The sequence below is a fragment of the Hylaeus volcanicus genome, chromosome 6 (assembly GCF_026283585.1).
Source record: "Hylaeus volcanicus isolate JK05 chromosome 6, UHH_iyHylVolc1.0_haploid, whole genome shotgun sequence".
Classification (NCBI taxonomy): domain Eukaryota; kingdom Metazoa; phylum Arthropoda; class Insecta; order Hymenoptera; family Colletidae; genus Hylaeus; species Hylaeus volcanicus.
The window spans coordinates 9757394-9783355 of NC_071981.1; the positions used below are offsets into that span (position 1 = coordinate 9757394).

The window sequence follows — 25962 nt, forward strand, 5'->3', positions numbered from 1 at the left end:
TAAGCACCATGAGGTTCTTGAAATCAATACGTGATGAGAACGTTCTCAGTTTAGAGCTGTTATTCAAGCATTAACATTGTGACTATGGCTATTTTTGATACAGAAGTAAATATGTTACTAATGTTAGGTGAATGCCAAAAAAATTGAATGAAACATTTAGGAACAAATGGATTGGTCGGGACTTCAAAATAGATAAGGACCTCATCAATGGCTTCCCCGATTTCCCGATCTAACACCATTAGATTTTTTCCTATGTGGATATGTAAAGGAGAAAGTTATGTTTGAACCACCGACGACAAAAGAGAATATGAAACAAAGAATACGTGATGCTTGCGCTTCAGTGACTCCCCAAATGTTAACAAATGTTAGAAGAACTTTGATGTTTCGAGTTAATAAATGTTTACAAGCCCGTATTGGATTATGGGATTTGTAAAAGAACAAATTCACATTAAATACGTTATATCAAATATTCTTTATTGTAAGGACACGGAAGGACGTCTTTTCTCTACAAGATTCGAACAGAGAGTGAGAGCTTTTTCCAAAGCGCATAGAAAAACCGGCGCCTACGTCGTAGAAGAAAAATACGGCTTGGGTTTGCCACATGTTTTTCGCACTGCCCTCTTGAACACAAATACTGTCAGAGGCCCAACTACGAAGGCAGCAGAAAAGAAACTTTCACTTTTGAAAAACGCAGTATCCCTCAACTCTAGATTTATTTTTGTTACGTTTATTATTAAATAAACCAACAGCCCGCGGTGAACATTTTGAACATTTAAGCACATTTAAATTTTGAGTTTAGATTTGGAATCAGTGCCCCTCAAAAACCTCTGTATATCAAATTTCATCCGAATGTAGTCATTTTTCGTATTTTGTCCCGCCACATTGGATTCGCCATTTTGAATTTCCAAATTACGAGTTCGGAGAGCGCCCTAATAAACCCCTGTGTATTAAGTTTCATAAAAATCGTTCGAAAGGAACTCATTAAATATTTAAGACAAAGTATGTAAAGGTAATTGTTGTCAACTTCTTCCTGGAATTACTACGCTAGACACTGTGTTCACTGTTTTTGTTACGTACGCGCACTCCTCGCGAGCGTTACCGAAGTGGTACACGTACTACCGATCTCAATGATCTTGGTAAAAAAAAATAAGGATACAGTGATAGAAACTTAACTATTCGTTTTATTGAAGATGGAGGTGTCTGCTGTGACATGCTACGCTTATGACGGTAGATTTGTCTTTGATCTTGGCTTGAAAAATGCCACCCTCGAGGACTCGAAGGTGGTGGGAAAAATGGTCGGGTGGAAATGGAAAATTGTTCGTGATTGGTTGAAATATACGGTTACTGGAGGAGAAGTCGGCTGAGAAGGAAAACGGTAACTCTATTGTTTGTAAAAGGCTGGCGGAAAACTGTAAAAATGACCGCGCGACATCTGCTCGCCAAATGTAGTAAAACCTAAGCGCTTACATTTTGGGAACGCGCATTTATGATGGGGCCGACCAGAATTACCCTTAACTGTCGACGGCGGAGAATATAATGTTACGCTTAAATACAACTTACAACCTAACAGTTTTTACTACTGTATTACATGATGCGTATGCATTTCCAGGAATTTATGTAGGTCACTGTGTGTCATTCATTCATTCATATGTATTTATTAACCCTTTGCACTCGAGAGGTGGCTCTCAGTCACCACTAGGTTTTCTTTAGGTTTAATTTCTTTAGAACTCGAAGTGCCAATAAAATGATTGTCAGTCAGACGCGGACGCTTAGCTCGTAGCCTTCGCTAACGCGCCCGCTCCAACGGTATACGCGCGCTCTGATTGGTCAATGTTTTCCGTTAATACCTCCTCAACGAAGCCTCGGACAACATTTTCCCTAAGGAAAAAGTTGTTTCAAATCCCCTCCCGAACCACCCATTTCAAGGTGTTACAAGATTTTTGGGACACCCTGTATTTCTATACAGACATAATAGCGCTCAACGAAGAAATACGTAGCATTCAAGAACTGTCAGGTTGGTACAGCGAGCACGAGCAGCGAAAGGAGTATGTCGGCATTGTATTATAAATTGTATTGTTTTCCCACGGAACTCTCATCAGTCATCACTGTCACAGTGCTAACTTGACAGTGTTTTGTTACTCCCGCAACTACATACACAGGCTGTATCCTAGCACGTGAGACCCATTTCACTTGTCGTTTGAGAACACAGAAACAATGAAAAAAAGGTCCATTTAAACTTGTGCCTTATTCGACATTGTTCCCAAGTTATAGCCATTTTTGTACTTCGGCATTGTGCAGTTGCTCATTTTCACAGGAAGTGCTCGAAATATAAGTATGCGGACATTCTGAGATAGAGTTTCCTAATCTTTTAATTATTTCATTTCTCTTCTACGTGGATGTTGTATTTCAACACTGGCGAGACGTGTTGAATAAATAAGTGTGTTTCAGTTGTCTCAAAAATGGAAATCCAACGGATATAAATTTATTGCACGTGTTAGAAATTAGACCTTAATTATATCAAACATAACTTATTTTATTTTTACTGATAGGGAAAGAATATATACATATGCAAAACTAAAGTAAAAAGAAAAATAAACGGAACACGTGGATGAACACATCCATCTCTAACGGTTTTTCAGTATTAACTGCCGTCTCAATCTACAGAGAGGGCGTTTGCATGCGACTAACAAAAGAGTAAATTCAAAGTCACATTCTTAACACCATGAGTAAGTCAGACAATAGGCATCTGATAGAAAAACGTTCGGGAACTGTCTAAGTCAGTGATTCCCAAACTCTGAGCCGCGATATATTATAAATATGTATGTTTCATTTGATGGATGATTGTAGGAAGGCACTACGAACGGATAAGAGTTTGGAAATGGTTCTTGGGGATGAAGGTGAAGGGGTAGAATGGATGACGAATGTGCAGAAAGAAAGAGTGAGGAAAGAGAAGAAAGATGCAATTTGTAATTAATGTAATGCAAGCAAAAGTTCTTCTTTATATTAAAATTAGAAGGAATAAATTATTTATCTATATTTAGTTAGCCTATGCCACAAAATGTAGTCTGTCTAACATATTTCAGATTAGTCATATTGATTGATATTAAAGGAGAAAATAATCTGTATATTAAAGCTTGGCTAAAATACATTTAATGCAAGTTGTTAATTCGTACAATCGATTAGTGAGGGAGTCAAAGATGACAATTTAGTTAAATCGCCTTCATCATATTGGTTACCTCGATTATTCCAGAAAGTTATAACCCCGACAACCTGCAGTAATCAAGGTTTCTACCGTATTGTAAAACCTCTTTCCTCTTTTTTTAAAGATGGTCTTTGTTATTCCGAAGGACAACAGACTGAAACGTCTGCGCAAAAGTTTTCCAAGTCAGTGGACGTAGGGGGAGTAGACAAGTGTTTTTTGCCAAAGAAGACTTTCGGTTTTCTTTAGTTGTAAACAAAAGGAAGCAAAAGGAAGTACAGATCTGTCCTTTTAACCAATGATCATTGTTATATTATAAATGTGCAAAGTACATATCTCTGAATTATCTTATAATTAGAGTAGTTTTGTTTTATCTTTATGAATCTTGTTATCTGAGTGGCCGCAAACCAGGAAAACTGTTAAGAAAATATTATGATGTGTATGTTATGAAAATATCAGGAAATTTAATTTTTACAGTTAAAAATTTCAAATTTAATTGCGATAACTGAAAATTTCGAAATTTTTTAATAACATCTTAAATTAATTTTTATTTTCAGTTTATTCTTACCGAAACTCGCGTTTAAAATTATCAGGAGAAACTGAACGTCGAAAACAAGAATCGACAATAACTGAATGAGAAGATTTGTAACAAACGTGCAGGAAATGAAAACAAATATTTGGTATAAAAATAAGCTAAACCTTAGGCTAAGGTTCAAGTTGTCGATTATCAATTTAAAAACTCAATAATTTTATCTACCAAATATTACAAGTTTAATTTCTTCTAATTCATGCTAGTCATTAGCTTATTTTTGTTTCGCTCATTTTAAATTACCTTTTATAAGATTGTTTAACTAGTTATAAAATATCAACTACGTCACTGTACTGCAAAACGAATGATATAAAAAATAAATTATTCAAATAAACATAGTTGAACATATTTTTTTAATTTCTGTGAGTTTTATAACAGATTTAATTTTTGAAAATTATAATATGTAGTTTCATAAAAAAATATAACTAAATGATAACTTATTACCCCGTTTCACAGGAATCAGCAAGGAACAAAATTTCTATCTTTTTTGTGACAGAGTTTACGCATATTTCGTTTAATATATATATATAGTTTATTATGAAAAGTTAAATTACAAACTGATATTACATAACAAAAACACAACGCATCGCCAAAAAAGAGCAATGCTACTAACGTATTGTAGCGTAGGGAGATCCCATTGCCAACATTTTGAGAATCAGCCATATGCGAAAGATCAAAAAGAAAAAGTGGCCGTGGCTACCCCCCTTTCTTCTACTAAAATTTTGTCCGTTACCGTAGATATTCGTCGATTGGATCCAAATGAGGCAACTTTATCCCGTTCGGCTAAAATGGCCGACAGGGTAGCAACGGATAGCGGCGAGATTATTTCCCCGCGGGAACGCGAGCAACGACTCCCCCATCTTCGGATTAGCCGAAGTGGAATTTTCGATATTGCGGATGCCGTTCGAAATCCGATTTACTTACGCGACCCGCCCCACAGCGCCGTTTTCGCTTTCCGTCTCATTTTCCTACGTAACTCGACGAATCTTTCCCAGACGAACCGTACGTAGGATACGGATGCCGGCGCCGCGACGTTATCGAACGTCACAGACGCCAGCCGACGCGGTTGACTGCCGTTAACTTTTACCACTCGTTGCTCCTGTGGGAAACATCGAGCGTTCCGTTAATTTTACGCCTGGGTGCAAATGCGTGCATTCGGTCACCGTCATGCTTTCGTATTGTTTGCCGCGATTCTGTCTTCGTACTTCGTGGCTGGTTAAACTTCGAAATCGATTGTAACGAATTTATTGTTGCAGGTATGATTCATCCAAATTAAATTAGTAGGGATTTTTTGGTAATAAGGGCACTTGCGAAAATTTTGTATTAACCCTTTATGCTCGAGGCATTTTTCTATAGAATCAAATCCAGTTCATTTTTATAATAAATTTCTATGAAACCAAAAACTCTACTTCAAAGAAAAACAGCTACGAACGTTCACAACTCAATGTATTATTATTTCAATTAATAATTAGTTGTATTTTGACGTAAGTGAATTTGGAATTGTACGTTCACAAAATCACTTTTAAATTACATATGTCGCCCTAGAGGCGCCACCCGAGCGCAAAGGGTTAAATTCAACACAAATCGCGTGTGTCAAACGGTCCACCAATATTTTTGTATTAATTTAACATATCATGCTTGTATCAATCGATAACACACATACATATGGATTTAGGTACATAGTACAACTTTAAACGTGGCTGGTTAAACTTCGGAATTGATGGTAACGAATTTATTGTTGCAGCCACGATTAATCCAAATTAAATTAGTAGGGACTTTTTGGTAGTAAGGGCACTTGCAAAAATTTTGTATTAAATTCAACACAAATCACATGTGCACAAGTCACAATCCACCAATATTTTTGTATTAATTTAACATATCATGCTTGTGTCGATCGATAACATACATACATATGGGTTTAGGTACATAGTACAACTTTAATCGCGTTTTTCTCAATACTACTTTCTCAAATTTATGAGAAGCATAACTCAACAAATATTTGCTTAATCGATTTGCAATAAACGTCTACATTTTCCTAAATAAATTCTGCAAGAAGTAAATCTACTTGGAAACAAAGTATAGTCATTATTAGACTGTGGATCTGGTTGCATTTATAAGAAATTTGAATATGCAAGAACCTACAAAATACAAACAATATACAAGAATATAAAAAATATTGAAAGTAAAATTCATGCTATAATATTTGCAGAATAAAATAAATTCCTATTTGGGTTCAATTTTTGTAGGCACGTTTGCGAAGATTTTATTTTGCATGAAGATCCGCAGTCTAGTCATTATTTTCATTATTTTTTTATTGTCTAGTCCCCTCAACCTCTCGTGGAATATTGTTGTGTATATGTATGTTTGCTTTTATAGCAAAGTTGCCGTTATTTACGATCACAATATCTTTTAGAATTAAAAAATATACAATATTAAACTGAGACAGTATATTTGTATGTCGAAATTGATTTACAGATAAAGATTGCTTTAGTTTGTGTGTATGCGATTAAAACAAACAAAAAATCCATTTAAAATTCATCCTTCAAGAGGTTAAATTAACTGGTTGTGATTGTATGTGTTTAGTATATTTTGTATTTGTATCAGTACATTACATTTAAAACATCTTTTAGAATTAAAAAATATGCAATATTAAACTGAGACAGTATATTTGTATGTCAAAATTGTTTTGCAGATAAAGATTGCTTTGGTTTGCGTGTATGCGATTAAAGCAAACAAAAATCCATTTAAAATTCATCCCTCAAGTGATTAAGTAGCTGGTTACCATTGTATGTGTTTAGTATATTTTGTATTTGTATCAGTACATTACATTTCTTGTTAGCTTAAAATGTCTACTGTTTATAGAAAAAATACCTTCAACTCTTTTCCCTCAGTTCTCGATTACCCGAGCTGTCTCAGTTTCAAAGAAGCCGATTAATTGAGATCCTACAACATTCGAAGACTCGATTCGTACAAGAATCGCAATATCGGTGCAAGAAACGTCATCGACGAATGAATCCAATTATCAAAGGAAAGGAATATCCCAATGAAAATTTAAACGTTGCTCGTGCCGTGTGGGAAAGGGGCGTGGGTGGCAGCAGAAAAGGTAACCGAAGGTGATGAACGAAGAGAATATGGTACAGCTGGTGAGGAACGGAGGCAGGAGAATGAACGGTCCATTAGGATGTCTCGTCGAATTACAAAGCTTATACGAGGGCATAAAGTGTTGCGCATCGATTTTACAGAAACTTTGTAGGTAGATGGAGTATGGAAAACAGTTGACCTGTTTACATCAACGCTCGATACGTTACGAAATATTTAATTTTGAATATTAATATCACATGTGAAATATTAAATAGCACAAATTGCAGTCATGTTCCAATGCATAAATTGTATTAAGGTTGTCGCATATGAAATGTCAATTTTGTAGAGGAGATTTAAACATTTGTATTTCTGTTATAAATTAACTTTATCAATTAAAATAGGCACCAACAGATTCTGTGCACTTTTGCTAACGATGCACGAGTGCATTTATTCCATTTTTGTAAAAAATATTCATTTCTGGACGCAATGAAGTTGCGGAAGGTGTTTTTGATGGAGGGTTTGTCCTTAAGGGGGTATTCTACAGTATTCTGTAGTCTAGAGCGTCGATTTTTAGTTCTTTTTGAGGATTTTTTTTTAATCTGTAAGGAATCTTTATAAACGGTTTTGCACACATATTTATTCACATTTTGAGAACATACAAAACTTTTTGCACGACTTGCGTAATATAAGTACATGTGTAAGGTACAGCTGGTTTTATTTTGTGAAATATTTGATAAGTAATTACAACCTGGTGTAATAATTATGGTAGATATACCACAAAACGTTTTATAAGAAAATTTGAATATGCAAGAAACTACAAAATGCACACGGTATACAATAACATAAAAAAATATTGAAAGTAAAATTTGTATTATAATATTTGTATGGTAAAATGAATTCTTATGTAAGTTGAATTTTTGTCTGTGCGTTTGCAAATATTTTATTTTGCATAAAGATCCGCAGTCTAATCATAAGTAACCTCTGCCACCACAGTGTCGTTGCAAAATGGAGATAACTTACCAAGATTGAATAATCGAACATTTCATATACAACTTAATGGTATTAAGAAGATATTTGTATAAATATCATTCTTAGAAATCAGTCAGATAGCATTATGAAGAATTGTTGTTTATTTTTGATAATTCTCTAAAGTGAAATTCGTTCACGTTTGGCTGTCTCTTCGCTTTCGTCCCTAGTCGTTGTCCACTCAAACGTCGTTATTAGAAAATTATCAGGGCGGATAATCACGGTGCAAAGGTTTATTTATTATTTTATTTTGATTTTCACACACTGTTTAATTAGCGTTAAATCAATATAAATAGTGGCGGGGATTGATGGATAAAATATAACAAAAAATATTTGTAGTAACCCTATTCGTTTAGTCTTAGACAGTGATGGGCAAAACCCTAGACTTCGAATAAATCTGAAGTTTGCCTATATGTTTGTCTCGTTTTCTCTTTTGAACATTTTCCAAAGAAGAAAACGAGACAAACACATCAGCAAACTTCAGATTTATTCGAAACCTAGGGTTTTGCCCATCACTGGTCTTAGAATATATTAGGTCGTCCCATAAATTCGTGCTGTAGACTGAATCAATATTTAATACAAAAATTACAGAAATTTTATGGTGACTGTATAATGACTGTGTCAGAAAGTTGGGAAAATATTGTAAAATGAGAGAGATTATCTTTTTTTAGAACACTTATGGGTATGTTTCATATATTAATTTGAGTAGCAGAAGAATAAGTGGCATGAATTTATGGGACGACCTAATAATAAATGAAGGAAAAACTGAAAACGATTTAATTTATAGGAGGCAGACAATTTGATTTCTCCTTAACCGTACGATTCGGTGGGGTAGTTACCCCATTTATTTGGTTTTATATCGCAAAGAGTCGAGTACCCTCTTTCTCGTCAACTCTCGGCAAATTGATTTCGCCACGTGTTAGGAGGTCGGGGCCGGAAATTGGGCGAAACGGAAGCAACCAGCGGCTGCTAGCAAGCTGTCAGGTATCAACGTACCTTCGTAAACTGGCAACTAGATTTTTGACCACGTGATTTCCCCTGACGGAATGTTTCGAACGAGTTTCCTCGCTCGCTCGGCCATCGATCCTTAGGGAACGAGAGGTTGGCCGTTTCGATTGCTGAATATTGCGCCGGTATAACCGGGCGCAACGTCCTTGGAAGCTCTTTTCCATGAAAATGGAAATACCGATGCGACCAGCTTTAAACGGTATGCGGAAGCGGCATCGATTCGTTATAGTTTCGAGGAGAATCGTCTGTTACAAGCGCACCGGAATCGATCGTTGAACAAAACCCCGTGGGCGACGCTTGAAACGATGAAATTCGCTTTCCCGTGCTCGCATCGCGCAAAGATACGAATACAAACGAACGAAGAAATGCGGGTACCGTGATCTAGCTGCCTGGATAGGCATTTATTGTACTGGAATTATAATACCCGTTAAGGGAGGAATACGCAATTGTTATAGGCAAAATTCAAGATTTTTCTTCTAGATTTAAATACTTATTTTAATTCAAAACAAAGCGCGATTTCACGGTACAAGTATTGAATTTAGAATGTATATTTTTTTATTGAGATATATTTAACAATACGGGATAGAATGGATTAAAAAGCATTTATTGCAACTGATCCATTAAGTAGAGTGTACAGTTATAGTAGTGTAAAAACAACGGTAAAATTAATATCGTAAAATCATCTAACTTTATAAGGTGTCACCGTATATGCACATTTCAATCCACATTTCTTTGTTTATTTTTACACAAAACTGAAGAAAGTTTTTTTTAGCTTCTCTCTCTCTCTCTCTCTCTCTCTCTCTCTCTCTCTCTCTCCTCTATTCAGAAACACTATACAGTACAATAGCGTTAGCAGTGACAGCAAAACTAGTATCATAAGATAACCCAACCCTAGTATGAGTTCTACAAAGTTTTACTTTTACTATCTCGAAAACCCTGTAGAAAGTTGAACTTTTTTACCAGATTCGAATCGGATGAATTTGGAGTGTTTATGAAATAAAAAAAATGTTATTTTCAACGAACATTGACATGCGGTGTGTCTGTTTATGAAGTAAATAATAAAGTACTGTAGACAATTAAGGAAAATTGTATAGCAGAATTCACATTATAAAATACCTATAATGAAATGGAGCAAAAGTTATTAGTTGGAGAAAGCAAAATAGGCCACAATAAATCTAAGTATTGTTTGTGCTAGATTTTGAAGATATATGGACCGTTTATTTTGAAAGTGGTGTAAGTCCATGGTGTAAGTTCTTTTGTTTCGAGAAAATTAAAGGTTAACATATCTGTTAATTAAAAAATTTAGGCAAATTATATGGAGTCTGGCAATGTTTCTACTGTTTTATCAATATGTAATTTGGTTATATACATTTGTTTTAGGCGTATTTTACTAAACTGATGTATACTTACGGCCTGCAAATGGACTTACACCACTTTCACAGTTGATGATTATGCAATTTCATTAACCGACCAATTTTAAATTGTACAAAAGATGGGTATTTTAAAAAAAATTAAACACGGACTAGTTATACATAAAAAATTTACATTAAATTAACCATGAATTACGTGATATCTCATTTTTTTCAAATATGGACTTACACCAGTTTCAAAATAAACGGTCCATATCCTGAAAAGTTTGGAAACCATTCGTGTTTTGTCGAAATTATTAGTAAAAACGTTACAAAAATATCAGTTCGATGTATTTCGTAGAATCGTCGATAGGAAGCTCGCTGGCGGAAGAGAGACGGTAAATCTTGGCAGTCGAATGGAAAGTGCAAGGTTAGGTTATGCCAACGACGGACAGACGGATCCATCGTGGATGGATGGATAGAGACGAGAGCAAGGCTCGAGGTTGGTCTCGTAAAATATGCAAGCTGCAATCACGTCTCTTGAATAGAAAAGGTCAGAAACAGGGAGACCGAGTAGGAGAAGGAAAGCTCGGGCCAAAGGAGTGGGAGGAAGAGATAGACGGGCGGTTGGGGGTATATAGGGGGTGGCGAGCGTGGTTGTGAAGTGAAACGTGGAAAAGGGAAAGGGGAAAGTGGGAAAGAATGGCGAGTGGGGAGATGATAGCGACGTTGGGAGTAGAAGCAGAAGCGCGAACACAGACAGATACTGTCGAGAGGGGAGGGAAGCCTGAGCGAGATGGAGGGAGGAAGAAGGAGAGAATGAGACGAAAAAAAGAAAAGGAGAAACGGGGTACCACCCTCTACGCGTTTCGTGGAGCAGCACCCGTAATACTGCTGAAGCTGCGTGTCCCTCTCCGGATTCGCTCTGCTGCGTTCGCAAAAAATTTTCATAACTAACCGATCTACCGCTATGATTTCGTGCCTCTTCTTCTTTCGCGAGTCCCCTATATGTATACGCGTATTAAGGGGCTATTCGCGTTTTTCGATACGAAAGAATCGATTTTCGTTTACATGCATTCTGTCAAATAAGTACCGGGAATAACTAACGCTATTCTATTAGAAGAATCAAAGCTCACTTCCATTGAAGAACGAGCTAAATTTCTAGGTAATTGTTTTATATCCAAAGCTCTTTCTAACACACATGCCTTAACTAATATAAATATTCACCAATTTTATAAAATACTTAAAAAATATAAGCACAAAAGGAAAAGGCTTATTCAACAGTGTATCGAAGATACTCTCAATATAACGAAAAATAAGTTGTATACAAATAATCACCTAGCTTTGTATGACACAGACTACAAGATAATAACTATTTCGATTACAATTACTACTGAAATTGGCCACTCATTACAAAATAACAAAAATCCTAACTCTACGTTTAAGGGGGGAGGATCAAGTAAAATTCAAAATTTTGACCTTTTTTTTTGTTTAGAAAATTAGTTTACCATTTGGAGAATGTGCTCCGACCATTTCAGCTAAAACTTCGAAGTCTAAGTGTATCTATAGAGTCATTAAAGTGATACACTCTGTAGATACACGAAGGACTATTTTTAGATCCGGAAACTTTAAACGCATTTTTCTCAAAACACAAATTTTCGCGTGCCGTGCAATGTAGCTTAGAGATTTCTCAGCCGATTGCTATGAAACTTGGCACAAAATATTCTCTAAACTATCCACCTTTGCATCAACCTAAAGGTTTTTGTAAAAATTGAAATAAACAATGTTTTTAATCATTTTTTTTATAATAGTTGTTTACTTGACCCTCCCCCCTTAATACCACTTTAGTAAAAGATCAATCTATCAAGATACAGTGGGTGTAGAAAGTATTCGTACACCGATCAATTTCCCAAAAAACTGTGTAGAATTGTAATTTATTAACTTATTTTTTATAAACAATGACATTCTACATATTCTCGAAAATCTCTAGGATAGATAGATTACAAAAAAAAATAGCTATTTATGTAAGTTGCGAAATTAACAAGAAAAAAACAAGTAATTGATAAAAATGTTGAAGCAATAAGTATTTGCACAACTGTTTAAAAGTACTTTACTGGAAATTTGATGTTTTATAATTCGTAAGGAGCAACAAAGTAATGTGTTTACGTTAAAAACTCTAGTGTAAATAGTTCGTCATAAGAATCGTACAAATACTAATTGCTTCTATACTTTTACCCACTTTTCGCATTTTTTTGTTAATTTCGCAAATTATATAAACTAGTAATTGTTGTTTGGACTACATCTATTGTAGAGATTTCCGAGAATATGTAAAATATCATTAATTACAAAAAAAGAAGTTAAGAAACTACAATTTCACATAAAAGTTTGTTTGGAAATTGATCGGTGTACGAATACATTCTACACCCACTGTATATACCGATGGTAGCAAAATATGCAATTAAGCATCACAATTAAAAAAAGTCTACCTGTAGAATCATCTATATTTACCGCTGAATGTTTTGCAATAAATAATGCACTAGATACCGCCTTAAACAATCCTAATATTAATTACAAAGTCATTACGGATTCCATCAGCTGTCTTATATGCCTTAAAAATAATAAAGTAAATACAAATATTAATCCATACATACTCAGTATCAAAAGCAAATATAGTGAGTTCAAACAAAAAAAGCTCAAATAATAGTAACATAGAATTCATCTGGATTCCGTCACATCTAGGTATTCATGGTAATGAAGATGTTAACAGCTTATCCAAGAATGCCACATTGTTTGAACCCAATAAAACTATACTAATCCCACATACAGACTTTAGAGAATTGCATAAGTATAATGCTATTTCCAATACCAAAGAGCGCAATCAAAGGCAAGGTCTAGAGAAAAATAAAGTGTATTTTAAACGGTATGTCAGCACAAAGCAAAAACCGTGGTTCCATAATAAAAATCTTGCAAGAAAAGTTATAATAACCATTAATAGGTGTAGAGCTGACCATTATAATCTTGCGGCATCACTGGCGCGTATAGGGATTACGAATCAAGCTAACTGCGATTGTAACCATATCATACAAGACCTAAATCATGTTCTTTGGCAATGTCCGTTATATGAATCCCAAAGAATGACACTTATCGAAAAATTAAAAAAGTGTAAACAGTACCCACCACTGGATATTAAACCTCTTCTTGCAGAGTGTAACATTAAAGTTCTATTACAAGAGTGCAAATTTTTCGATGAATGTAACCTACAAATTTAAGCATTCCCTATGCAATACTTAGTTTAACTACTTAAACTTCTATACACACTTTTTTTTTTTGTAAAATTGTATTTATAAATCTATGTACAATAATAATGTATAGCTGTATAAACCTCCTAAGAGGTTTGGGTAAGCTATAATAATTAAAAAAAAAATAGTACTGGGAATTATTTAATAAAACAAAAAATATGTATTAGTTTAATCATCCAAATTTATTCTGTCGTCTTCGAGATAGGCTCCATTTAATGCAGTGCACTTACTCCAACGAATAATCCTTCGAAATAATAATATAATAATAGTATTGGGAACACTTTTTATAGGCATTTTTCGATCTACTCCTAAAATCGTTCAGCGAATTGTTTCTTTTATAGTTTCAATGTACTTGAAACGTCTTCCACGACGTGCTAATTTAAATGTAGCAAATAAAAAATATGACATATGTTGAATTTTTTGTGAAAAAATCATGTACAAGTTGCTGATGTTTCGGCGAACATACTCTCTCAAACATGACAGTTAAAGAAAACAGTCAACGTGACTTCGATTTTCGACTTGAAGAAGAAAACAGAAAGACAGTCTCACTTACAACGCGCATTCGTACAGTTGAAATATACTGTTTCTCTAATTTCATAAGGCTGCGACGTCTAAATTCCGGCAAATTAAATGCTTTCTTCAAATTAAATTTCCAGACTTCACGTTCACGCAAGAGTTGGAGAGATTGAAAATCGAGTGACAGCTGATAATAATTTGTAAGGTTATTTATTGAGTTAATATCAACAGTACAAATTTACTACAATTTTTTCTCGTTTATTCTCCGAAATCTAATCAGGAGTGGTACGGACGCACTAAAAGCTAATCGTAACGGGACATTTTTTTTGTTATTACAGTAAAGTCTCCTTAAATGCACTTTCTCTATGATAAATGCACGGGCACCATCCCCACCACTAGGCGGTATATCTCTTGAGGGATTCAGGAGTTCGATAGCCGAGTAGTGTAACATGATTCGGTATCAGATATCTTGATGAGAAACTGTTGTGTATGAAATGCGTAAAAGGAGATGCTCTAGTTTCATAATGCTTTAATAGTATATTTGATAGTACACATGAGACAGTTTGATAAAAAAAACTAAGGAATAAATCGTATAAGGAAAAACATTCGAGGTTAACTCCTAGGTTACATGAATTGCGTAGTGAGGCGGTCCTGTTGGTCAGGGCACCAAATACAAACTTCATGGTTTGCATATCCAACAGAAACAATCATCCTGCGGAGACTTTTCATTGGAAACTGTCGCCCACGTGCTATGTAATCTGTAACTCATATTAGAATTTACGTAATGTCCTACGGACAAATTGTAAAGTAATAGCAAAATAAAAAAAAAAGATATCTTGATGAGACAATGCTAATGCAACGATAAAACTCATCGATATACCCTGGTGTTTTCACTCGGGCCTTTTCTTTATTTGCTGTCCTCTATGCTCATCGCATTCCCCCTCCACTCTTCAAGCTGTGTAACGGAACATATTTACATATTCTGTTACTACCCACCCATTTCATCGCCTCACAGCATTTTTCACCATACAACGGGACATGAATTTCGGCTGTTCGAAAATAAAAAGATTTTCAATCTTAAGCAATTTTAATTACAGAAAATTCTTTTGCATATCGGTTGTGTGACCTCTCTAGAGTATAATTGCTCAATCTATCCACCCTCGATCGCAATCATCCCCTCTATTCGAGATCTGAAGCGCGTGTACGTTCTCTGTAAAGCAGTCCTGTCGATATTGGCAAATACTGTCTCGATAAAATTGCGCAGTGATTCCACACTAGGGTATCTCTACTTGTCAGTAACTCTTTCAATGACGGTAGAAATATAGTAATCAATGAGGTTCAGGAAGGGGTTATTGGGAAACTGAAACTCTTTGGACCAAAGTGTGTCCAAGTTTACCGACAACCATTTATTAACTAACTGACTCGTGTTGTATTTTTATTAGAAAAGACTTATAACGCAGAGACTCCTGTGTAATCTGATGTATTTTTCGTTCGTTTATACCAACCAAGATGATATTTTTCTCAATGATTGTTTTGGGTTCTCCGAAATTAACACCTGAGCCCTTTTCATAACTGTCGAAGTCTGTGTAACGCGTTCCTTTGAATGGTCATCAGTAGACTGTGGATGTTTATGCAAAATAAAATCTTCACGAACGTGCCTACAAAAATTTAATCTAAATTGGAACTTATTATATTCTGCAAATATTGTAACGTGAATGTTACTTTCAATCTTTTTTATATTTTTACATATCGTTTGCATTTTGTAGGTTCTTGCACATTCAAGTTTCTTATAAATGCATAAAGATACGCAGTCTCATCTAAGCTCTTCGACCGTTTAGAAGTATTATACTTAGCCAACATATCGTAAACAACCGATCTAGGGTATCCAAATAACTGAATGATCTTAGTCACCGAACGTCCTGCGCGAAATCTTTAGTTGTATTTCGAAATCGTTTCGACCAGGTCGGTCATGTTGATTTTAAAAATTGTTAACTAGGAACATTTTTCTTTCAAGAAAAGGAAAGAAAGTATGGTAGAAAATTCATCTTGAAATTTGTCCAGATGTAGAACCTACACCTTGCATAGTTTATTCCATTTCTTCATTTATACAAAGACTCTACATTCTATCTAAATCACATACATATTATCCACTGTTATTATTAGTACGTTAAATAAATCATATTATTTTAAAGTGTATGGATATTTATTTAGAGGTTTGGCGAAAACTGTCAAAATTCCAAAACAACACAGAAAATATCAGACAGAATCAAATCGCAATACAAATTGAATGATTAATTAATAAATTATTAACACAAATTGATAAACATAACTGACAACTATAAAACATACAAACATACCTAATGGTTTAAATATAAACATTCATCCAACATTTACATTTCAATACATATTACAAAAGTTAATACATTAGTAAGTTTTGTTTAAGTTATTTAACTTACTACCAACAATCTATGCTATATATTTTATAATTATAATATAGTTATATAGTCTAGACACATAGTTCCTTTTTTTTTTACAAACAGTGTATTTATCTTACCTTTCAACGTACCCATTAAACGGCTCGCAACTGAAAACACAAAATAATAAATCATGTCTGCTATATCTGAAACTGCTTACGCTGGTTAATCTGTTATAGATATACCGAAATTACTGGAGCCTGCTCTACCTGAAAGTGCATACGTTAGCCAATCTATTGATTTGCAGACAAAACCTATAAACCAATACAAAAAGAGATCGCGGTATCTGTTTATAGAAATAAGTACAAAAATATAAAAGGATCCCATGAGCTGGAATAATGCCTACGTGCGTTTAAAATTTGTTCAGTGCATGTTGAATCGTTTATGATTTTAATTGTGCAGATTACAAAGGAATCAATTAACCAGAAGCTGGTTCAAGAAGAATGGTTGACGTTATTCAGTATTTAATTTTGATCCTTCCAGAATTAAGATACTTTGTATACAAAAATATTTTCCAGTTTGGCAAATATTCTTTTTAATCACCACGTTCAACATTTTATAGTATACCTATATTATTCTTATATATACAAATAATACCTACGTGCGTTTAAAATTTGTTCAGTACATGTTGAATCAACACATTTATGATTTTAATTGTTCAGATCACAAAGGAATCAATTAACCAGAAGCTAAATGGTTGACGTTATTTAGTATTTAATTTTGATCCTTCCAGAGTTAAGATACCTTGTATACAAAAATATTTTCCAGTTTGGCAAATATTCTTTCCAATCACCACGTTCAAAATTGTATAGTATATATTATTTGTATATATACAAACAAGTAAAAAAATTACGCCAAGTACATGAAAAAGTGGAGGACTTAAGGAATAATCATACGAAAAATACAGTTTCTGGCAGATTCATAACGTGATATTACGATACCTCAGTTGTACGTGGACCGATTTTATTGATTTTGGTTTTATTCGAAAGTTTATATGCGGTTTAGATAAGAAAAATGCCTTTAAATTTAAAAAATATTACAGGCGTGATGAGATATTAATGAAAGCAGTTTCAGGTTAGATTGGAATCGACCGTCTCTCCTGTAAAACATACGCGGTAGCTCCAACGCCAGGTATACGCGGTGACGTATAATTTTTCATGTAATGTTTAATAAAACACAAAATGCTATAGAATATATCTGATTCTTTTATTTTAAATAAAGTACACGGTTCACGTCTACATTGACAGACGCATTTTGTCATTAAAACAGAAAATCCCAGGCCCCTTTGGGCTCTGCAATACAAATTTTATTTACATCCTTTAATATACCAATCCTATATTGCACCTCGCCATAGTCAGAAGATGGCCTACAAAAAGCTGCAAAAGTGGAATCATTTAAAAAAGCTTTTCAGCGTCACTTCGTTAAATACCTAGTTTGCGCGAAAGCTCCATAATATTTCCTTACGGTTACATCAATTCTTAAAGAATCCTTGGTTTACATTTGCGCCGTGCTCGCGACAAAAGTCGGCCGATGCGCATTTATAAAAAGAAAAAGCAAGCCACCGCACCTAGGTACGGGCACGAGAGGGTTAAGTAGAAGCGTAGAAATGCGACGAACCATAATTACACGTATACACCGTGTGTTCGCGTAATAGAGGGGATGTAGTCTTTTCCGTGCAGTGATGCGTTCGTTCGCAACAAGTCGCGTTGTTCGTCGAACGCCACGGAGAAGTAGCGAGAACAGCTGCGCATCGGTCCAACAGATAAACAGGAAGAAGGTAAAGGTATATAACCCGTTGTTTTGTGCTGAGCAAGTAAGGACCGGACGAGGGCGAGAGGGGAGCGGGTGCAGGGTGGAATGAGCTCGGCGACTCTCCAGCATCGGGTAAGTGTAGTTGAAGGGATTCAGCTGGGAAAAAAACGCGAGCGAGTCTCGAGTGGCAGCACTTTGCTGGAATATGCACGATCTAGGCAGAGTTAGCGGTGCCATCTCACTGCTTACATAATAATAAGTGTAAACGTTCGTCTCGAGGGACGCGATCGAATTGGCCTACGAACATGCCAAATGACTGCGCTGTTTCTCTGCTGTTAGCGAGATACGCACTCTGCTCTCGCGTTACCGGTTATTCCGCCCCGAATCGATCGTTTCTGTTCGATCCCAGATCATGTAGAAACAGGGAAGTTTGTCGTCGGTTTTCTGGTTTCGAAGTGTTTTAGAAAATACAAGACTTTCAAGTTATCCGTCTTCGCGTACTTTTGAAACATAAACTACCTTCGCAAAAGGAATTTTATTTTTGGTACTATTAAACATACGAATTTCAATTTCTTTAATCAAACGATTATTTTGCGGCGCATACAAATATTTTCATTTTGTGAGTATCGGTATATTCGTTTGTTGTTGTAATTATTTAACACGGTGACTATGAGATAAATATTCTTGAAAATTTCTGCTAGGATTAAATATTATTTAGACCATTGATGACTACATAATCGAATATTTATCGTGGTATTTATTTTTGTAACTTCATAAAAATTCGTGAATTTTATTTAAATTTATCTTCTTTGGTGCTTGTCTTTCAGAATTAATTTGTTTATTTCTTCAGTGGAAAGCACTGTCAGCTGGGCCATTCCATGCCAACTCGGACATTTTTTGAAGTAACATCTCAGATTTTGACGAGATTTAGATAGTTAGAGGATCACTGAAAACTTTGTCGTCGTTTATTATTACCTTTAAGAAACAATTCATACCGGATATTGACTGTTATTTCTACTTTATTTTTACAAACTAAAAGTAAAAAATAAATACTTACCAATTTACTTACTTACTTATTTAATTACTTACCAATTTACCAATTTAGAAATCAAATTTTATCGATAAGAAGTCGCGAAGAAATAATTTCACAAATCTTAAATATGGAAACCTACGTGTTACTCACTAATGCTCAATAACACACGAATGAACGTAGTTTCAGTGTTTCGTGACATTTATCTGAAGCAGTTACTATAGTCGTCACTTGTTAGTAGCAACTAATTAACAGAACAAGGGGTGGAGTGCGACTTTGGTCACTTCCCTCTATTATTGTATTTACTATTGTGTCTTTGATATTAAAACGGGGGAGAATAAATCAATTGATCGGTATAATTAGTCCTCTATTGCAACAATTCTCAAACAGACGTATTCGTATTTGTACTATTTTCTGAGAAATGAAGGTGATATTATCTTGATATTACGTTCAGAAAATTTTCAAGTAATAAAGTGAAATTACTCGTTACCTATGAGGTTTAGGGCTAATAAAGGTCAATACTTTTTTATTTAGAATTCGATACTCTACCATATTTTTGTACAAAAAATATACCATTCCATTTAAAAAGCTGAAGGTCACCTTCATTTCTCAGAAAAGAGTATAAATACGAAAAATGTATCTACCTGGTTACATTGCACATAACAAACAGTATCACTTTTTCCTCTTTCAGTTTTTCGTCATATGTACCATTTACGAGAAAAACGCTGGCTAGTAATAGCCTGAACATCTTGTATACTTCAACAGCATCAGAAACTTTGATATCGAGTTCAAAAGTGATTAATTTTAGGAATGATTTACTTTCTCGCGTACCTAGCGTTCCGCTTCTCCTATCTGACGAATTTAAAAGAGCTCGAGGTGGAGAGAGCTAACAAAAACCATAAAAATACGGAATAATGAAAGAAATAATAAAATTGTTAAAAAACATTCGGATGACTCTTCCACTTCGGTTTATCAGAGACTAAAGGAATCCATCGGACCGTGGAAAATTCACCTAACAGATACTGGTTTAGTTAGCAGAGAAGCCCCCTTGTATCCGCCACTGCTTCATCCCCATTTAGTCGATGCGTAAGACCGAAATTTATAGAGTACTTCGCATGTTTCAGGCCAGGGGCGGTCGATGCCTGATGGCGTGGTTTGGAACGCAACGCTGGAGAAATCCTGCTCCAGAGTAAGTAAATTCCCAGCAAAAGCGCATCTACGCGCTCTGTTTCTCGATGTCTAATAGTCACGCTGATTCGCTCGTCGAAGAAAGGTTGGTCGTGCAACGATTAACTTTCTTGCGAGCCGGAAATAGAAGAAATTGCGGTCATCTTTGAGTAGATATTGTGGTTGACTCGACACCAAAGCGATACAAATAGGTAGCGTGAAAGGAATGAAGAAAAAGAGATCAGGAACAGGAAGGAAATATAGCGTTTTATTTTAAGTTCGCCAGAGGACTTTGGATAGAATAGAGCTTGGATGCGATGGAGATAGGTTGTGTAAAAGCAACGCAAAGAAAGAGATTCGGAACAAGAAGGAAACATAGTATTTTATTCAAAGTTCGCCAGAGAATTCGTCGATAAGACTACTTATGACTCTGCCTTATACGATTGGATATGGATAATACTAACTTATTCAATCATTTTCGAGACTTTTCAATTTAAACTTCCCATGCAAGTCCGATCCTATATATAATTTTCTTTCTGTCACGTTGGTACATCTTTCATTGACATCAATCCTGAGCTTGAACAACATCTGAAGATTAGTTTTTGCTTGGTAGCTGTTTATCTGTTGTAAAATCATTTCTTGCATCACAGCATTTTTACAATGAAAAATATCATTGAACAACGAGATTGCATCAATTTTTGTGTGAAAAACGAAATTAAACGTGCCGAAATGTTAGAAATATTGCAGAAATGCTATGGTAAATCTTCTTTAACGAAAGCAAACGTTCAACATTATTTTCTGCAAAAACCTACCAGAATTGTGGGAAGACAATTAATGGATTCTCCATGTCGATAATGTGTCAGCTCACAATGCACTTATTACTCGTGAACAATTAGCCAAAAACAACACAAACACTATCCAACAATTGCTAAATTCGCCTGACTACAATATATTAGGTTGTCCCAAAAGTTTCTTTCGTGACTTGCACATAGTTATTTTCTGTAGCAGTGTTTATATAAATAGACATCCTAATTTCTTAGATGTTAATGTTGTAACAGTAATGGAACAGAATGAATCGTACGCAATTCAATAATGTAACATTAGACATAAAATATCGTGTATGTATTACCTATTAATGAAATGGAAAAAACTTTTGGGACAACCTAATACTATCATCGAGAATGAGACACACAGTATAATTTATATATTATATATAAGAACTTCTGTACAAACGTTTGAAAACGATCATTTCACCGGTCGTAACATGTTTAGTGTCAAAACAAAAATTTGTTGTCTTCACGTGAATTCTGTTCGGACAGTATTGTAGCCACTCAATTTTTTAAATCTGTCCTGTAACTTGTCCTCTGGTGACAGATATAAAAACCGCCCCAAAGAAATTTAGATCCGTGTTATAAACGAAAAAGCAGCCGAATACGATTTCTCTTCGATTGTGAATCCTCCACACCCACCTTCCGAGCTCGATGGAAAGCTGAAGTCTTGTCAGACAGGAGCATCTTTGATCAAAGGTGGTCTCGATTGGATGCGCCGTCGTGATTCTGTGTATGAATAATCGAGGACCACGTCTGAGGAAATTTGCGTCGTAAGCGGTATTGTACTAGCATGGATAGAACCTGTGCGCTATCTGCACCCGATGTCTCCTTGGGTTAGAAAAAATTAATCACGACGTCGCATTGCCTACGGAGTTTCTGATTAGCTATCCTAGAGAGACACTCGGAAATCGACTAATTTTATCCTGAACCGTGGTCAATTGCAAATTACAATGAGATAGGGGAAAGGAGATAGAAAGGAAAGGGCTACATTACTTTTTATTATCGTACTTTACGCTTTTTAATGTGCCGTTATCAATAATTCCCGAATTTTTAATGTTGGTATTCTTCTCACAGTAAATACTACGAAAGTTAATATTTTTTATACCGTTGTATGCTTGAAAATAATTGTCAAGGTGTAAGGGAACTCTACAATATACAACTGTCTAATTCGAAAATCATTAATTATGATTTGTCTAAACGATTTCTAATTTATTCTTAATTTATTTTTGAACTGTATTTACGTCATCTGAAGCTAAAATTTTAATATAAATATGTATTAATATATTATATAAATTACAAAAAGTTCTTACATTAATTGTAGCAATTACATATTTCAACTTGATGACCACTACAATTACTTAAATGTACAAGTTTTGCTTATCGTTGTTCTTCTATTGATTGCAAATGTATTTCTCTGCCTTCATATTTAATTATTCATAATTCTAATTAAAACGGACATACATATCCGTTATTTTGTTACATTCGGATAACAACTTTCATACTAATGAAACATACATAGACAGTTTTGGCATTTGGTTTTACAATTATATTGTTCTTTATTCATAAATAGGAAGTTTATCTCAGAAAGGCACAGAACTAATTTCTTCACTTAATATGCTCTATAATTTGTGTTTTATTAAATAAATAAAATCTGAGAACCTCTTTGCGAAGACCCTTCGCTTTGTTTGTGAAGATGAGGGTAGTTGCACGAGGAGACCACATTAAAAGTCCAAGTATAGTGTTTCTTGCAATACATTTTTTTTTACAGAGAAGAATTCACGTAATGTTCTAATAACATTGAAAATATTTAAGATACGTTTTGAATTACATTCGGTCATATTTTCAATTCATTTCACACAGAAATCTTTGTGATATGGCGTTTCTTTTTTAAATAATATTTTTCCAATTCGTAGAAATGACAATTCAAAAACTACTTGACCGATCCTGTTTAAACTTTATACACGTTTACTTTATTTTAATATTTTGAATATAAATTGAATAATTGGAATGATATCGTTGTTTCAAGTATGTTTTTTATTGCAAAAAGCTGCACGAAAGAATGGTGAAAATTGATGCTTGAAACGTGAAAGTTGAATACGTCTGAAAAATTAAATTTCCAACTTTCTTGGCCAAAGTTTAATTCATATTCTTAGAAGATCTGTTAATAATGTAAAAAAAAAAAACCTTTGATTGATTTTGGATAACAATTGTGAACTCCAGAATTCCAATCTCACAGATTTCTATGTGAAATGAATTTAAAAAATTACTAAATGTACTTTAAAATATACCTAAAATATTTTCCAAGTTAAACAAGAAATTAAGAAAATTTTTCTCTGTAAGAAAAGAAAATGACGACAAATACTTTGTATTTTGACCTCCTAATGTGGTTTCCCTCTTTGAAATAATTGCTCCGTTGATTTATTTAAAGCTGAATTATAATCAAACTTCACTTGATTGTTTTTTGATTAAATATCCATCATGTGAGCAGTTTTATGAAAAACAATATAAAAAAATTTGTAAATTTTACATAGGTTTTTATGGAACATGGAAATTTTCACTGTAAGTTTTGTCAATTTAAATTAAATTGCAATTTAGGAAATTGTGAAAAGTTTGATATGTTATAAAAACCGAAATTATAAACTATTTAAACGAAAATAACAATTTTTGACCACAACAATCATATAAACCTATTTCGACTCAAATTGACCACCTCAGTTTTATGAAAAACGATATCACAATTTTATGATTTTAACACAGACTCTTATTGAACATACAGATCTTCACGTGAAGTTGTTCAATTTAAATCAAAATGCAATGATGGAACTGCTAAAAATTTTATATATTATAAGAACTGAAATTATAAATCATTTAAAAACAAAAAATAACGATCATTGATCATGCCGTTACTATGATATAATTCGTTAAAACCTGAAAGTGAATGTAGAGGAGTTGTGCGGTAACAATTAGCGTTGTTGTCACAATCATTTCTCGAGTATTATGAATGTAATTATTTTTCTTCGTAAAATTGCCGCCAAAATTCAGGTGCGTCTTATACTCAAAATTAATATAAAAATGTCTTGTGTTTGATTGAAAATTTCTGCCAGTTTGAAAAAAAATGGCCAATAAGGCAATCTAATAACAACAATGTTAGTTTTTTTTTAAATTGCTTAAAAATTAAGGTGCGTCGTATAGTCCGTAAAATACGATATATATATATATATAGATATACGTATCGATATATTATAAACGTATGTAAGAGCAGTAAGATTATACTTGTACAAAAGTTTCCAATGATGCTTTCGAACGCGACTATCTCGAAACAATTATCTTAAGGTCGTTCCACCCGTTTCATCGGTTGTGTACAAGTACAATCGTTGACACGTCTCGTTAACGCCGCCGCGCTTTGATTCACGACCCCGTCTCGTCTAATCCAGCATCGAAGAAAGCGAGCAGACGAAAAGAATGCGTTCTTCCGTTTCCGTGATCCGATTATGCGCGATGCCAGCGGTAGGGATTAATTATCAGTTATTGCTCCTCGCGGAGAGGAAACGAGAATGAGAATGGCAACGGGAACGTGAACGTGAACGTGAACGAGGACAAGAGTGGTGGGTATCTGTATGGGGCAGCAGACCAATTAACTACTTAGGGCGGCTTTCATCGGCTCGACAATCGGCCGGATCGATTCGGGGTGAATAACTCTTCTAGTCGCGCTGCGTACCAACCGATACTCTGCGTGGAATCTATCAGCCCGCGTAAATACGCGCGTCTGCTTCCGCCCTTTGGATTCTTTTCAGGCTTGGTCAGTTGCCGAACCGTCCTTGCAAATCGTGTCTATCTTCTATTCACGCAAAAAGATCTTGTTCCATCTCGATGGATAAACAGGCCCAGAAACAGAGAAACGGAAAGCTCGGGAGAAATAGCGAGGTGCAGAGAGCTCGAACCGCTTTTTATTTCCGAACCCAAAGGACTTTGTTCGTTTACTGACTCCCGATTAAACGTAAATCTCGCGGAGAAGGTGCTACATCATTTCCGGTAATGGTTTACTTGATTAGGTATTATATTCGAGAAAGCGTGTGGAAGAAGGTATTCAAGAGTGAAATGAAAGAAAATGAATGATAAAGTTTGAATGACTTCAAGAGCTCTGTCTACAGAGTGGACCAAGTAAGTGTAACGAGTCGTAACTCCACTACCAGCACTGTTAGAGAAAAATATTAAAGGATGAAGATGAACGGTTCGAAAAGTACTGTTTGTTTTCATAAAAATATTGGCGCACGTGCATTCGATAAATGTATATTTTAACTTTTAACGGAAATGCGTAGATTGAATCCTTTCGTCGTTCTACGTAAAAACAGTATTAAGCTAAAAAGGTAAACAAATAATTCGTTCACGAAACAATTGGACACAATTGTCTTTATCGAAGAAGCTTCTCAAACGCTTCTCCAGTACATTTTGCACATTTTATACAGCGCTTTTTATTGTTTTTATTACTTAATTAAGGTGATCTCTGGTTATTGTTGCACATTGCAGTCTTATCCGTTCCTTTAGATGCTCTAAAACATTGACGGAGCTTGAATGTATCTTTTGTATGCAAGCCCACAAAAAAAATAAGATAAGACGGTAATATTCAAAACTAATCAGAGAT

General features: G+C 34.8%; 1 protein-coding gene across 3 annotated transcripts in view; it reads left to right on the plus strand.

Moving 5' to 3' along the window:
* Positions 1–25962, plus strand: part of LOC128878448 (uncharacterized) — a 229801-nt gene that overhangs the window by 43837 nt on the left and 160002 nt on the right. For all 3 annotated transcript variants that reach the window (XM_054126659.1, XM_054126660.1, XM_054126661.1), the window contains exon 3: positions 20448–20512. In XM_054126659.1, coding sequence (XP_053982634.1) covers positions 20469–20512 — 44 coding nt within the window. In that variant the 5' untranslated portion in view covers positions 20448–20468. The remainder of the gene's footprint in view (positions 1–20447; positions 20513–25962) is intronic.